The sequence below is a fragment of the Rhamphochromis sp. 'chilingali' genome (assembly GCF_963969265.1).
Source record: "Rhamphochromis sp. 'chilingali' genome assembly, chromosome: 17".
NCBI classification, from domain to species: Eukaryota; Metazoa; Chordata; class Actinopteri; order Cichliformes; family Cichlidae; genus Rhamphochromis; species Rhamphochromis sp. 'chilingali'.
This window is the reverse complement of record NC_137944.1, coordinates 31,846,264-31,862,634: the sequence shown is the minus strand read 5'-3', so window position 1 is coordinate 31,862,634 and position 16,371 is coordinate 31,846,264. Positions and strand designations below refer to the sequence as shown.

Below are 16,371 nucleotides of genomic sequence, written 5' to 3'. Positions count from 1 at the left end.
TCAGGTGGGAGTGACCTGTTTGATTGGTATGGTTTGGCTACACAACAGAGTTGATCAAATCTAGTGGCAAACCGCAGAGCAGCCATATAAAAAATGTTTATTTTGCCAAACAACTTGCCTTCTGAGTCTATAGTGAATTCTAAAATAACTAAATAAATAATTGCGATTAGCCATTTTGCCTAAACATGGTTAAATCTGGAGATTATGGTCTAAGGAGCTTGGAAAGAAAGTGACTGAACCCTCATCCAGGATCATTTTCTTATAAAGCCAAATGGCCTATTGGCCGTGCACCTCACCACATACACCAAGGTGTGGAAAAAGGCGTGGGTCATTCTCAGCAGAGGTTTTGGTTGAAACCATTGTGAAACCTTGGAGGTTCTCAGTCATCTAGGTCAGATTGTTCTGCCACTATCTTTAACTCTTGTGAAATAAAAAAAATAAACCCACAAACACACAAGTGTGTTGCTTCACAAGTCCAGCAAATGTCCTTTAAGGTGCTTTTAACATGATTTGAGGACGTGAGATCTGTCAAGCACAACAAATGCTGCGCGAGACATCTCTTACTCCCTCTTGTGGTCTTTTCTGAAAATAGCCACAAAAAACATCTTGACACATGCTCAATCATCCAGGTAAGTACATCTCCACAAGTTGGTTGTGTTCATCTGAACGTTTTCTCCCACTGAAAACGCTACGTCCAGATGAACAGAATCAACTTTTGGAGAGTCACAAAAAACATTTCTGTGTTTGGTAACATCACTTCTAACAACTTAAAACCATTTCATTATAATCTTGTTACGGTCAATTACAGAACATACAGAAAAATCATCAACACTTTGAAAATAATTACCCTTTATTGAGGATTTCAGAACAGCTGCAAGTGTTTTATTTATTCTTTGTCATCAGCTGAAAAAAATAGTTTGGTTAGGAATGTGAAAACTGCTTCTACTTTAACAAACAACCAGGTGAGAGTTTAATAATTTCAGAGTAATTATGTTGCCATTTGTAGCACATGCGTAAAAGCCACATTCACTTTTATTGTGTGGAATGTAAAAATATTGAGATTGGGTACATTCAAACTAAACAGATATTAATCAAGTAGAACAGAGCACTGAGTCACTTCAGTGGGAGCCACACCAGCACTGTCTCCACTCTTTCACTCACCAAAGCTTGAAATGAACAGAAGACCTGTTACATCTTAAACTGATATGGATTCAGATGGAAAATGTTTCTGACTTAGAGGGAAGTTACTTGTCAGCTCAGCATGTAGTTAGATGGCGGCCGGATGGTCGATGTAGTGAAGATGTTAAGTTGATACTGAGCCGTTGTACAGAAAGAGTCCACATCCACGTTCTTCCCTTTCCCAAAAATCCTTCCACTCATGTTATTTCTTCCAGCTGTCAGTTTCTTTAGTGGAGCAGTGTTAACAATCAAGAAGTTAACACTACTCCTCTCAAAAACCACAAAGTAGTTAAACAAATCAGGGATGTGCGCATGAACTGCTAAGAAAAACAGACACTACACAACAAAAACATTTCCACTTTCCATCAAGTAGTGGCGTTTGTGCCAAAATACAACTCAATTTAAAAAAAAAAAAAAAAGAAACAAACAAGGAAACACAGCTTTGACAAAAATAATCCACATGATCTCTACGTGAAAAGGCTTTTTTAACCGTTTGACCTCTTCTCTCTGTCTCTCCATCCCCTGTGCTGTAAGAAGTCTGTGCGCTCTGCAGCGCCTCACTCGTACTCCGCAATCAGCACCATCATGCCAACTCCGAACAGCAGGGCAAGAATTTCCATTAGAGACTGGCCGAAACTGGAGCGGCCCGCCAGCAGCTCTGGGAGCACCGTCACTGTGGCGATGTAAACGAACCCGCCAGCCGTGAAGGGCAGGATCCAGGCGGTAGCAGCGGCACCCACACCTTCAGCCAACAGCGAGCAAGCTGTCCCAGCCAGAGCTCCCAGAGCGGTCAGCAGCTGTAGACACATGGCCTGCAGGCAAGGAGGGAGAAGACAATGCTTCATTAATTTTCTATAGTTTTATATATATTTTTAAAAATCTTTTAAAGAGAACCAGAATATTTTGGTCCCCATTTTAATCCAGTATATAAATGTCTATTTTTGCACCACATACTAGGTAATCTGCACTAAAAATAAAAAATATATATATATATATATATATTTAATTACTATTGAAAAAATAATTTTTCTATTTTAAAGCTAAAACCAGAGATAGGAGTTTATTCAAATCTTACAATTAGCTTTAAATATGTTGCATATATTCCAAGAGTACAGCTGTCATACTGTGCATATATCAAAGGCTTTTATTGTGAAAGAAAGGTGCAAGAGGAAGCTTGTTTTGCATGTGTGGACCAAAGCAGCTTCCCTGTACATATCAGCAAAGAGCACAGCAGCATCACACAGTCAGGGTGAATTTGTACCAAAAATATTTGTTTGGTTTGTTTACTACTTTTTGTCCTTATCTGTACTCTAATTTTAATACCTGTACAGTACTCTGCTTTGGTAACTACTGTCCATGATGTAAATATGTCAAAATTGTGTGTTTCTGTTCCGTGTCTTGTTCTGTTTGTGTATGTGGTTTGTTTTTTTTTACTGCTGATACAACCAAATTTACCCTTGTGTGACAATTGAAGGATTCGTCTAGTCTCTCCATTTTCAGCACTATGGAGTTTTACAGTTTCACTCAGTTAAAAGCACGCTGAGAACTGTACACAGAAATCCAAGGACTTTTTGGCCTCTATACCAAAATTCAAGAGTTTCATGGTTCAAAAGCACAGTTGCCAGTCAGACCACATCAGGTTTTCCACTGTGTTTTATGGGGAAGGTGGAGCAGTGGCTTTACATATTTAATGACTGTGGATGCTGTTTGGGTTGTCATTTAGAGACTAAACTGACCACGAGACAAGATGTGTCAGTATGTGGGTGGATAACCATTTCCTGGTGAACACGCTTTACAGTTTAATTAGAAAACTGCATGTAGACAGGCTGTCTTTGTTTGAATAGTTCTTATTAATTCCTCCTTGTATGTAGTTGTTGTTTGCTGCTTGTTTATACTTTGTTAAGTATACTGACAAGTGTGTGTACACTGTGTCAACGACTTTGAGACTTTTTGCAGCTTTTTCATATTTGGTGGTTACCTTCCTCTTGGTGCAGCCAGACTGGACGAGGATGGCAAAGTCTCCGATCTCATGTGGGACCTCATGAAGCAGGATGGTGATGGTGGTGACGGTGCCCACAGCTGGACCAACCAGGAATGAAGCTCCAATTGCCAAACCATCAGTGAAATTATGTGTGAAGTCAGCTGCCAGGTTTAGGTAACCAGACACCTTGATATCTGCATTAGTGGAAGGAACAGTAAAGACCCGAAGAATATGTAAAGTGTTTAGTGGCTCATGGATTGATGCAAACAATGAGCTTTTTATGTTTCAAGATTCCCACAAAAAAAAAACATAAATAAGAACAACCCAAGAAAAATGTGAACATTCTTTCCTCTGACACGCACATTAAAAACTTGATTCCAAACAGATTTTGAAAGACCAAGAAAACATGTTTGCAGCTTGGTTCTGTTTTGTGTTACACACAGCTGATCTCTGAAGCTAAGCAGGGTCGGGCCTGGTTGGTACTTGAATGGGAGACTGCCTGGTACCAGTCTGTTCACCATCTCACATGTGAACATGTTCTGTTTTATCCTCAACTGCACATTTTTGCAGATTCCAGACAATCAAGAATCCAACCTCTGCGCCACGTTAATTCTATCCCAGTTCCATCTGAAGTGGGAATTTGGAAATTCAGAGTTCGCCAAAGGGGATTTTCCCCCTTAAAAAGTCAGAGCAGCCATACCACAACCCAACTTTACAATCCAAGATGGCAGCAATGGGAATAAACAGTAGAAAATGTCATTTTTACTACCACTATTGTGTAGTTATGACTCGTAAAAATAAGCCACACACAGGCTGACGCACACAGTGACCAAGCTCTATCAGTGAACGTCCTGCAGCAGCATTTTTAAGAAGCTCAAAGAAGTGTGGGTGTGTGCAGGTTCAAATTCTGTTTGAAATCAGTTGCTTCAGCACAGAAACTACACTTCAGTGCTTCACCTGTACTCTTTTTCTCCTCTTTCTTTGATGGTTTCTGATCTTTGCTTTCTTTCTTCTCCTTCTTCTTCTTTTCTTTTTCCTCCTCTCCATCACTGTCCTTCTCTTTGGTAGCAACTGAAAAAGCCACACAGAACAAAGTTCAAAACACCTACAGAGAATATAGCTGGGAAATCTAGTGAACATGCAGTTTTACAAAAAACTTCTGAACTGAAAACAGCAACAAAATAACATTTACTATATGCAGGAATCTGGTTTTGTACACAACTGATCTTTCAGGGCAATTTAAAGGAGCTTGATCAAAAGAAGAGTTTTCTCCAGCGTACCGTGAGAGTGTCCATGGGAGTGTCCGTGGCCATGTCCTCCCTTCAGCAGACGCACAAATTTTTCCACCACTAGGAAAGCGATGATCCCACCGAGAACCCAAAGACCCACAGACATCATATGACCGTGGGCCGCTCCTATACAGGTAGGGAATAGGGAGCACTGCTTCATGAGCTCTGCTTGGCTTTAGAAACTTTTTCTTTTAAAATCACCGGCAAATAACCAGACAACACACAGGCAACATTAAAAAAAGGAAATCCCATTAATGCATACCGTGAGAGTGGCCGTGGTCATGCGACTCTTCAGTTGCATGCGAGTGTCCATGATCCCCATCTTCGTGATGTGAGTGGGGCTCTGTGCAAAACAAATATGACACGAGGAGACGTCAGAAAGACAAAGTGAGGATCGTGCTGCTCTGTTTTTCTCTCTCAGCTGTTTAACAAATCTAAAAGTTAAAACCAACAGAGACACCGAGCTGCTCATTTTACCATCACAGGCAATTATGGCTTTGACAGGAGTGCCAAAGCTGTAAAGGCACCAGTATACCCTCCGCATGGGTCGCGTAGCACGCCGCCGCAACATCATCACGCAGTCACTTCTATTTAGCCGTTGCAGTATTCTCCTGAACGACAGGTGTCTCCACTTGGACAATAACACCACGTAAGTGCTGATACAGGAAGAGAAGAAGTCAAAACCAGACGCAAAGACTTTGCCCGACTACAACCTTACTTTTTTCCACAAAGTGTCATATTTTCTAACTGTTGCAACATCTCTCGCTGTATATATGTGTTTACTTTTTCAGTGCCCGACGTGCAAAATCACTGGACTGAATATCACTGTAATCAATTAAAAACTATTGTCTCTGTCATACGATCTTTGTAATTAACGTGAGCATATTTGAAACACTTTATAAATACTTAAAATCTTCACTTACATAAACTTACAGTAAAAAAAAAAAAGAAAAGAAAAAGGAAATGAGAATGGAACTCGTACTCACCCAGAGCATGTGGTATGAGGTGGAGGAAGGCGTCACCCAGCAATCCACCAGATGCGAAGCTCAGCAGCACTTTGAGCAGATTCTGGTGCTGGTCGCTGTTGGACTGAACTGGGATCAGAAACAGGATGAGGAAGGGAGCTGCACTAATGAGCAGGGTGGCTCCGACAGCCTGCAGACAAAGATGAAGGAGGGAGTTTAAATTTCAAATGCTTTGTATTCATGTGAAAGATAATCCTTAACTCACTAAAGAAGAAACATGAAGGAAAATATATAAACTAGGAGAGGAAAAAAAAGGAAAGGATACAAATATAATATAAAATATAAGGATAAAATATAATATTCTGAGGTTTTCGGATCGGTCAGCACAGAGCTGATGACTGGAAAACAAAACTAAAGAGCTTCTGGCTCACACAGATACAGCACCAAGGAGCCATTTGGATGCCGACTATAACTCCAACTTTGTTCTTCAGTAGTAACAATGCACCACTGCAAGGCTGTGAGTCATTCAGGGAACAGACAGCACATTCAAGTTCCTCAAAATAAGAAACAAACGAGAGCCAGGGAAACTCTTTAGAGAAGATACAGATAAAGGCACACAATAAATTGCATACAGATATCACCCAGTTGTGCAAAACTCCACAATTCAATTCGTTATGAGATCACAACGAGTCTGATTTTGTCTCAAGAATCCTGCTGCTTTGCTGCACAACTATAACTTCAAAAGAATGTAAACCATGATCAACAGCTTGCAATAACATACCTCTCACTACAAACTAAGGCTTTAAAAAGCAATTTCATTTATGAAGCCTTTGCTGCTTGGAGGCTTATGAGCAGTGTTGGGTAAGTTACTTTAAATTAGTAACTTAGTTACATTACTAGTTACTTCTATCAAAAGTAACTCAGTTACTAAAAGTAACTCAGTTACTTCAAGTTACTCGTTACTTTCAAAGTAACTAGTTACTAGGGAAAGTAACTTTGGTTTTACTCAGAATTCTCTTGTTAATGTGTTGCTTCCATAACTTTGCCAGTCTCCTAGCTTGCTTACTTGCCACAAGTGCGCTGTGCCACCTACCAATAGAAAGGAAAAGATAATGTGCATATTTCCACGAGAGAAATCCCACGCCTGGACTGTCATTGATCGCCGCCATGATTCTAGCCTACGTCACAGCGTCATGTGCGCTTTTTACATCCAACACAAAAACTGCAGTCGTGGTGCTTTCGATTGTACTCAGAACTGGGAAATTCTGCCTTCTGAATAGGAAGATGTAGGTAACACCAGACTGCAGATGAGCTGCATACAGGGCTGGACTGGGACAAAAAATTGGCCCGGGCATTTTGACTAGAGACTGGCCCACCATTATAGCAAATATCATGAAGCCTTTGAATGAAAACAAACGCTGTTGTGACAGTGATGTACACTGTTCTGATGGTATATATGTATCAATCTATCAATCGTTTGTTGTAAGATTCAGATGATTATTTAATAAAAGCGAGACATTTTAAATGAGAATAAGAAAGAAAAGTATTTCTTTGTGCCCCCCTTTCCCTGTTAATGCCCTACCTGGCCCCCTGGCAACACTTTGCTAGATCCGCCCCTGCACAGTTACCAGCTGTCAGCTACTTAGAAAAGGATCCTGGGGTTATTTGTCTCTCAGAAAGAAACAGTTCATAACTTCCCTTCAACTCATTCATGTCACCTAAAAGGTAAACCTGTTTCTCCATCACCTGTTCAGCTCTGATGATTCAGTAAGGACATCTCCTGGTTTCATCTTCATGTTTCCCTCTCACCAGATAACCAAACCATATCATGACCAGCAGCTTTTACAGCTGTGGCTCCAGCAAACATCAGCTGATAGTAGAAATTAATACTGAATAAATTCTAACAACAGCTGATCAAGCTTAAACGTGCTGCTGTTGTTTTTATTGCGACATTTCCTGGTTTCCTCTTTCTGGCGCAAAGTGGGCGATAAACAAACAAGACAGCAAAGACGATCAGCTGATCATTGATCAGTTTCATGATTGAAGTAGAAACAGGAGAGGGAGGGGGGAGAATGAGAGGAGAAGAGGCAGCTGCAGCGTCATGACAGAATAAATCCAGCTTTGTGTCTTTTTCCATTCTAGCTGAATTACGGGACAAACTGTTCCTTTTTACCTCAATACAAAACGCATGATATTTTCTCTGAATACCAGACGATTCTGTTTTTTACAGGACGGTTGGCAACTCTAATAATTAACCTTATGAACAAAATAAAGTTCAACATCATTAACTTCATAGCACCCACCCAGCTGTATAGAAACTCAGTCATGCTAGCTAGTAGGCAGTAGGAAAAAAGTCAGAATAACGAAAATAAACTCCACCTAAACTTGGTTCATATCTGACCCAGATAGACTGCAGGTTATAACTTCTTACCTGAAGTTCAGTTCACACTCGGACCGGCGGCCACCTCGGGTCTCTCTTCCTTCTGCGTCCCTTTTCTCTCCTCCACCTGCTGGCCTCCACCACTTGCTAATGTTACTGAATCTGTGGAAGCTCCGCGATGCCACCACACGAAGTAACGAGTAATGACCCTATCTAAATCCCAGTAACGAGTAACGCGTTCCTGATTTTGGCATAATAACTAGTTACCGTGCTCGTTACCACAATAATAACGTAGTTACTGTAACGCGTTACTTAATAACGCGTTAGTCCCAACACTGCTTATGAGACAGACGTTTCTTGTCTTCATGCTTTATAGAGTTTTACTGAGAAGTGAACATTGTATCAACATACTGAAATCATCAGCAGGAAAAACAGGTTTATGCCACTATGATTAATTTGTCTTCAAACCCAACTGCTGAACCTAAACAAGCAGTCACTCACCTGTGTCCAGAGCTCCACCATGTTCCTCTTCTCTTTGCCTGCCTCCCTCTTCGTCCTCTCCCCTCCGTGTGAGTGCTCGTGTCCACCTCCCTCCTTGTGTACTCGAACAACATTCTCATGATGAGCATGATCATGTCCGTGATCGTGGCCGTGATCATGAGAGTGGCCATGGCCGTGTCCGTGATCGTGCCCGTGTCCGTGATCGTGCCTGTGTCCGTGATCGTGGCCGTGATCGTGCCCGTGTCCGTGATCGTGGCCGTGTCCGTGATCGTGCTCCTCTTCCTGCAGGTTGGCCTCAGCGCTCCACTTGCTTGCTCCATGGAACATCTTCACCTGAGAGCCATGGGAGTGCCCATGGTGGTCGTCCTCGCCGTGTGAGTGGCCATGGTGGTGGTGATGGTGGCCGTGGGTATGTCCATGGTCACCATGGGAATGGCTGTGAGCAGTGGCTAAATGGGATGCTAACAACAGTACTGCAGATGTTGCCAATGTCAATGCCAGCAGACGTAAACAGCCCATATTAAAACCCTGGGATGTAGAGAAAGGAGAAGAAGACATCTAATAAATAAAAACCCAGCAGCATCAAAACTGAAGCCAAAGTGAGGGTGAAGAAACAGACTCTAAGTTTAAACTGTCCAACCAAATGACATTAAGGAAATCTTTAAAGGTTTGATGCAAAATTCACTATGAAATTCCCTTCTGTGGACAGTTTCCACATCCTTAACAACAGAGGGTCAATCTGTTTGTAACACTGCAGTTTAATTTTCTTCAGGCTTAAGATTAAGGCTGCTGACAGACAGGGAAATGCAGCTGATCAGGGTCGGGTGGACCACACTTTGAGTCACTGAACTGGACCTCATGACTCCGTTTGTGTTGTTATTGCCTTATTGAACAATTGTCAATGAAATTGTAATATTTTACTAGTCTCATCTATATTAAGCAGTTTAAAAATGCAGCTTGGTAACCAAGCTAGCATCAGCTGATAACTACCACCTTCTACTCCAAATATAGTAACTTCCTGCTCCTTTAACAAGAAGAATCCAAGACCAATGGGTGATGCAATAATGGTTATGTTCCTCATTTATATACAGTTATGGCTGTAACTCAGAGGGCATGTTTACATCTACACTCAAAGCTTCTCAGTTAGTCTCAGGCCGTCTTTGTAGAGCCTACGACGTAACCTGTGTAAGTTGCTGAACTTTACTGGCATTTATGCTTGTGCCTGGTGCATTATGTGTTAATTTCTTTGTGGTCATGTCCTGATGTTTTATATATGGTGGTTTGTTAGAACCAGATACAATGTTGGGACTTCTTTCCCTCCTGGGTGCCCACCCTTTGTTTTGATCATTTCTTGCAAACATATTTGTGTTAAGCTTTTTTCACTTCTTTATACATTCCCTTTTGTTTCACCAGTCTCTCCCCAGGAATTTGCTGACATTTGTGAGTCTTTATATTGATGCTATGACTAATACTATTCCTTATAGTAAGATGATGACTGTTATTCTCTTACTGACAAATTCAAAAACTGAGGCGAAAAATTAGATGAAGGAATTGACTGTACTCAACAGGACAGTTAAAATAGTTGTGCGCTGCGTAGAGCCGATGTGTAGTTAGGTGCATGTTTGGTTGTAGGTTATAGCATAGGGTTCAGAGGGGTTTGTGGTTATGACGTAGGTTTCCTGCTGAAGCACAAATCCCCAGTCACTCTTTGTTGCACTGTCTACGCATGTACAGACAGTGCAACAAGTTATTGAGCATAGTCCTCAATGTTATCTTTATTTAATCAGTAAACATCTAGCCATATTTTAGGATCACGTTCTGTTCATGGTGAGTTTAAAAATCACAAGAAGAACAGAATATGAGTCAGAATCAATCTTTGGCCCTAACAGTTTGTGTGACATCCAAGGTATTTCAAGAGGAAATTAGAAACTACGCATGTACAGACAGTGCAACAAGTTACTGCAGAAACGAGCACTTTCTTTAAATGCAGGATTCGAGCTATTCGCCAAGATATGAGACGTCAAAAAAATAAGCCTTAATAAGCCTAACCTATTAATATATGACTACGTATGTCATTCCGTGCGTCTTAGGACGCATTTCCAGTAAGAAATGGGATCCGCACCAAATGTGGCGATTGATCAGTGAACTGATCAAGATAACAGCGAATTATCCTTAATACATCAGAGTTTGCATGAAGCCGTTGCAACTGTCCACTGCTGTGACTCCAGACTGAAGCTCTTCAAATCAAAAAGCAAACTTTGTAGCTTGTGTTTTTTGTGCTTTTAGCTGGTTTGCTTTGATATAATACTGTAATACATCGCTGCATGTGTATGTATGTGCACCAGCATCTGCTGATGTGTGCTTGCAGCCGTATCATTTTAGCTGTGACGATACAATGAAGTGAAGGTAATCTGACTTTGATTGAGCTAGCTTTGTCTTCTCTTGTGATTGTTTATTTGCTCACTGTTTGGTGGGTGAACGTGGATAATCCCTGTGGAGAGCATCAACTTTAATCTCAAAGTAAACAGCAAAAGCCGCTCAAAGAGGACCACTGACCGCAGGTTTCAATTAGCTGTTAGGAAAGTCTGCTAGCTGGCTAGCTAGCTAGTTACTAAACTTGCTAGCATGTTGCTGCAGCAGAAGCAACATGTCTGAATGCAACATAACAGAAAAATATAAAGATTAAAATCTTACCAGATCGTGCCAGATATCACCGAGTGTCGGCCACTTGATAACTTGATCTGTCCTGGGCTCAGAACTACCAATATTTCTGCCTACGTTGATGATGCTGGTGGCTGAGAATAAGACGTGGCATTTACTCAACTAAACTACACGAAACCTCGCGGGAACGCGTTCCATTCAAAGTCTACCTCCTCCTTTCGTGGTGCTTTTGAGACACCTTTTTACTCACTACTTAGATTCAATTATATTTTATTGCCTTTTTAAAGCATTATAGTGGCATATTAAAACGTTTAACTCAAAATAAAAAGAGTACAATTTCTTCTCATTTAAAGGAGATAACCAAATTATCGCGAGATATGTGATACCGACAGCACCAACCCGGAGACAAGGAGGATATAAACATCGTGACTCGATTAACTGAAGGTTTGTTTATTTATGTAAAGGAAGGAGACTTTTTTTTATGATAGAGAGGGAGTCTATCACGACATAAATAAACAACAACAACAACAATAATAAGATTATACACATTTATATTTTATTAATTGTCAGATAACTTTTATTTAAAAGCGGAACATAAAAAGAAGTTGCTTTAAATCCAATGATAATGATCGTTTGGTGAAGCAGTCATTACTGCATTATAAATCGCATTTTTTTAAAAAAGTAATTAATTGAAAATAAATTTCAAAAAAATCTACATTTTTAATCAGGAGGACAATGCTTTTGTCATTTAGGTCCTAAAAGTTACTTACAGTAAGACACATCCCTGACATATGCTGACCTATTTTAACGAGTTTTTGAAATAAAAGGCAGATGTGGTAAAATTGGCAGAAAAGCTCAACTGCTGAATCCTAAAAGAAAAAGAAAAAGAAAAAAATACCCAGAACCCCCCCCCCCCCCCAGCTTATTATGCAGTGCTTCACTTTCGCACTCAGCACGATAAGTTATGACTGGTCGGCCGGTGTGTTCTGCCCTCATCTAAATGATACGTTATTGGTCAGAGACGCTTTCACACCCCCAGTTTCTCTCTTCACATTTCTTATCAGCGGCCTGTTTTAGGACCCATCTTATTTATACAAACAGGATGAACAGCCTGTGTTTTTTTCTCCTCTCCTGTCACGTTTCATCTGCAGGTAAAATCATCCCTTTTTATTTCTGTAAAGCACGTCTGTGCTGCAACAGCTGTTATTGTCCTTTCTTCCTGTATAACGGTACTCTGATGCTGCGTTTTTAGTTTTACTTTCGTCTTTAATTTTATCATCTCCTAAATTACAATTATTTACACGTAGGAGGAAGTTAGGAATGGCTCATAAATGCACTGCTGAAACATCTCCTCCTAATTTAGTTAATATTATTGATATTTAATTCGCAGTTATCACGAGGAAGAACTGCTGACATTGTCAACCCGTTGATATCGTCACACGCAGTTCCCATTAATGTAACTAAATTAGTTGTATATCAGCAACAAATAGTACTGCTACTCCTTCTTGTGATACGGCTGCTACTACTATTGAGTTTAAATGAGAATATTAGTACATCATTTGTTATTATATACTATATATATGGTATATATAATATGGTTATTATATATACCATATTTAAACACTGGGGGGCAGTGTAGCCAACAAAGCGACAATCTGCTATTTTAACCCGAGACAGTCCTATAAAAAAGGAGATAGAAGTATATAATACAGATATGATAGATTTGACTTAAGATGAAATTAGCTTAAAATTCACGAGAAGGAATTTTTTAAGAGCAATAAATATTGAATTATTAGTAAAATTACATTGTAAATAAATTCATTAATGGCATGTTTTCCTCAACAGTGAAACACTCCCTGAAATATTTCATCACTGCTTCCTCTGGGATCTCAGACTTCCCAGAATTTGTTGGTGCGGCTTTAGTTGATGGGGTTTTAGTGGGCTACTGCGACAGCAGCATCAGGAGAGCTGAACCCAAACTGGACTGGATGCAGGAGTTAATAAAAAAAGATCCTCAGCACTTGGAGTGGTACACGCAGAAGTGCTCTGGGAATCAGCAGGTCTTCAGAGCCAATATTAATAGTTTGAAGAAGCGCTTAAACCAAACTGCAGGTACACTAATATCACCCTTTACCTAAAATGTTGCTCTTTTCATTCACACACACACAGCGAGACTTACATCCTCCCATCATAATTTATTTCATTTTATTTGGAGGTTTTCATTTACACACCTAAAACACTCAGTCTACCACATAAGTAAAATTACAAGTAAGATATTTACTCTGTTCTAGTGACCAGAATAAATTACTGACCTAATTTAATTTGCTCTGTTAGAGGGATGGCAAGAAAAATCCCTGCCATATACAAGGTCGCTGTCACTGTGTACATCAACAGTAGCTGAAGTAAATGGTTACTTCCAAGGACAAGAATAATAAAGATGAGAATTTCTTTTCCTCTTATGATGCGGGTGTTGTTTTGATGATAAATATTGACGACTCGCAGCAGGATTTACTTTTCTGATCATCTTTAACCATCCACAACTTTACTGGCTCTGCATTCTCTCTCTCTCTCTCCCTGTCAGGTGTTCACATTTTTCAGAGGATGAATGGCTGTGAATGGGACGATGAGACTGATAAAATCACAGGCTTTAATCAGTATGGTTATGATGGGGAAGACTTCATAGCGTTGGACCTGCAGACACTAACATGGATTGCTCCTAAGCCACAGGCTGTCGTCACGAAACTGCAGTGGGATACTGAAAAACCCAGATTAGAGCACAACAAGAACTACTACATCAACAGGTGCCCCGACTGGCTGAAGAAGTATGTGAAATATGGGAGGAGCTTTCTGCAGAGAACAGGTAGAATTACATATGCTATTATATTTCGTTGCAAAAGCTTCCCTTTCTGTTTCTATTCTACAGCACCATTTCAAGGAAAATGAACCAGTGCATAGACAAGCATTTCATCAATGACTATCAGCTGTCCCAGATAAAGCCTCTCTCCCTATTTTGTTTTTATCTTTTCCCAGTTCTTCCCTCAGTTTCTCTCCTCCAGAGGACTCCCTCCTCTCTAGTCAGCTGCCATGCTACAGGTTTCTACCCAGAGAGAGCCATGATGTTCTGGCGGAGAGGTGAAGAGGAAATTCATGAGGGTGTGGAGCATGGAGAGATCCTCCCCAACCACGACGGCAGCTTCCAGATGAGCGTTGAGCTGAATGTTTCATCAATCAAGCCAGAGGACTGGAGGAGGTACGACTGTGTGTTTCAGCTCTCTGATGTTAAGGAAGACATCATCACCAAACTGGACAAGACAGCGATCCGGACAAACTGGGGTGAGAAAGGCTCAGGAATTAAGTTCTGTATCTCAAAGTTTACAACACCATCATATTTAAAAAACAAACAAACTCTGAAACAAATGTCTGCATGAAATTCTTGAGTCAACAGAAATTCATTAGTGATGTCATTTTAATGTCAATAAATTACAACTGTTTGTAATGTAAAATATTTTGCACACTGTCAGAGGAAACAATGGAGACATTAATTAGGATGAAAGGGAGTTTAATCTGCTAAAGTTTCTCAAATGTGCCAAATCTGATCGTAGGCATGAACCAATATAATAAACACCAAATATTGTACAACCTCATCATATAACCATGTATAGAAGAATGGTGCTAACATTTACACTAAGGAGAAGTTTGATAACAAAAAAGCCAAAAATGCATAATTAAATCAGGCTGAAGCAGTATATACAGTGTCTGCTTTTACATTGTAAACCATCCTAAGCACAAATTTTCTTTCTTTATGATCCAAACTGAGATCTGGCCACTACAGATCTCATGAACCACACCATTAAAGAAGAAAATGTTCTTCTTAACCACATACAATGTTCAGAAGTGATGCATTAACACTGGAAACAGCAGCTTGGTTTGGCAGCAGTGTGAATGATCTTACATTTTGGACCTTTTCAGTTTCTCCCTCAGTGTTTCCTGTTGGTCCTGTTGTTGGAGGTGTTGGAGGAGCTTTACTCCTCCTGGCAGTCTTTGGTTTCTCCATCTGGAGAAGAAACAACAATGGCGAGATTACAGCAGATTTTACTCCAATAATGAATTTGGAATTTATGCACCTTGTAGTTATATGTACTTACATGATATTTTTGGTGATATTTTTAGTGAGTGATTTGATAATTTGGCTTTGCTAAACTCTGTCATGTTAATCATTTTGTTTTTCATTATTCTGCCTGTATTTCAGGGTTCCAGCTTACAAACAGTGAGTAATGTTAATAAAAATGCCGCAACTTGTTTTTACTTTGTTAGTAACTGATACTCTGTTTACTGTAACAGGAGACATTTCATTTTCTGTTCTCTGTTTGTCTTAGCAGGGGAGCAGTGACGGTGAGAAGAACACCGAGTTTCATCACATTTTCCCAGAAAGGGAAATATTTTCATTTGGAGAGTGCTGATGACCCACCAGCTTTCATTAGCTGAACATACAGTATGCATAGAAAGATGCAGCTTTCAGGTTTGAAGAACAATGCAAATGCAAAGCGTTAAACCAGTGCAAAGTGGGAGAGTTATCTGACTGTATGGAGGACAGCCAAACAGCTGCTTTACATTTTGATCTCAGTAAACAGTTTTCTGATGAGTTTATAATCTCAGTCACTAATTTCAAGTGTTACAACATGACGCTCGTTCAGAAACTAGGGTATGCTTTAGGATGGGCCTAAATTGTGTAGTTAGCATAAAGTGCCTCATTTCTCTGTCCGCTCCTCAATCAGCAATGGCCAAAATGCTCCGTTTGAAGCTGCAATGATGTGACTTCACTAACATCTGGATGATGATATTGATAATGATATTTAAAAAAAAATTATTTAATAAGCATATTAAGTGTGTGAGAAGAGTTAAATTCCATTTTTGTTTTCTGTGCTTTTTGGTACATGTTCAGAGTTTTTACAAGGTCTGTTTCCTTCTAACCAGCTATTTATTCAATATGATGTAAACATACGGTACTGTGCCCTGCATAGAGAGTTGCACATGATTGTTTAAATATTTTTGAACCTTTATTTTGATAAGAACTTAATTATTATACACAGAGATAACATGCACAACAAAATAAAAGAAGCAGACTTTTATCTTTTGCTCTGTTGCTGACTGTGTTTGTCTCTGTTCTAAACCTCTGTTGTGTGAGTTTAGGCTCATTTGAAAACAACACACATCAATCCTGAAAATAAGTTCTGTCTAAATTGAGGGTAATGCAAGACATTAAATACAAAAATTGAATTATAAAACAGAAATGAAATTATGTGGATGCATAAATATCTGATTAAATCTTCATAATTGCTCTGTCTCGCCAATACACTGAGTATCAGAAGTATACCATATATGTATATACACTACAATTCTGATAGCTGAAACGGT

The 16,371-nt window shown here is 39.8% G+C and overlaps 2 protein-coding genes across 3 annotated transcripts; one reads left to right on the top strand and one right to left on the bottom strand.

The window, feature by feature from the left end:
- Positions 1–832: 832 nt before the first annotated feature.
- slc39a7 (solute carrier family 39 member 7) lies at positions 833–11,142 on the bottom strand. The gene is made up of 8 exons (XM_080863658.1): positions 10,990–11,142; positions 8,296–8,823; positions 5,436–5,604; positions 4,712–4,792; positions 4,441–4,575; positions 4,118–4,231; positions 3,158–3,354; positions 833–1,991 (listed from the first exon to the last, which is right to left on the bottom strand). Exons 2-8 carry the CDS (start codon positions 8,812–8,814, stop codon positions 1,737–1,739), a joined length of 1,470 nt encoding a protein of 489 aa, XP_080719784.1. The 5' UTR covers positions 8,815–8,823; positions 10,990–11,142; the 3' UTR covers positions 833–1,736.
- A 168-nt stretch (positions 11,143–11,310) lies between these two features.
- Positions 11,311–16,071, top strand: LOC308384975 (major histocompatibility complex class I-related gene protein-like). 2 transcript variants are annotated; one of them, XM_080863683.1, is made up of 7 exons: positions 11,311–11,400; positions 12,802–13,068; positions 13,538–13,816; positions 13,987–14,289; positions 14,926–15,030; positions 15,206–15,223; positions 15,333–16,071. In XM_080863683.1, exons 2-7 carry the CDS (start codon positions 12,945–12,947, stop codon positions 15,344–15,346), a joined length of 843 nt encoding a protein of 280 aa, XP_080719809.1. In that variant the 5' UTR covers positions 11,311–11,400; positions 12,802–12,944; the 3' UTR covers positions 15,347–16,071. The 2 variants fall into 2 exon arrangements, with proteins under 2 accessions (XP_080719809.1, XP_080719808.1); XM_080863682.1 differs by lacking the exon at positions 11,311–11,400 and adding an exon at positions 12,001–12,107.
- The last annotated feature ends 300 nt before the right edge of the window (positions 16,072–16,371 follow it).

What these genes read in the sequence shown, in the direction of transcription:
- slc39a7 (XM_080863658.1), bottom strand. Translation starts at nt 8,814, where the DNA reads ATGGGCTGTTTACGTCTGCTGGCATTGACATTGGCAACATCTGCAGTA. An exon ending in TGGTGGAGCTCTGGACACAG is followed by an intron (nt 5,605 to 8,295) that starts GTGAGTGACTGC and finishes CTTTGTCTGCAG; the next exon opens with GCTGTCGGAGCCACCCTGCT. An exon ending in CTCCCATGGACACTCTCACG is followed by an intron (nt 4,232 to 4,440) that starts GTACGCTGGAGA and finishes TGGCTTTTTCAG; the next exon opens with TTGCTACCAAAGAGAAGGAC.
- LOC308384975 (XM_080863682.1), top strand. Translation starts at nt 12,059, where the DNA reads ATGAACAGCCTGTGTTTTTTTCTCCTCTCCTGTCACGTTTCATCTGCA. An exon ending in GCGCTTAAACCAAACTGCAG is followed by an intron (nt 13,069 to 13,537) that starts GTACACTAATAT and finishes TCTCCCTGTCAG; the next exon opens with GTGTTCACATTTTTCAGAGG. An exon ending in GAGCTTTCTGCAGAGAACAG is followed by an intron (nt 13,817 to 13,986) that starts GTAGAATTACAT and finishes ATCTTTTCCCAG; the next exon opens with TTCTTCCCTCAGTTTCTCTC.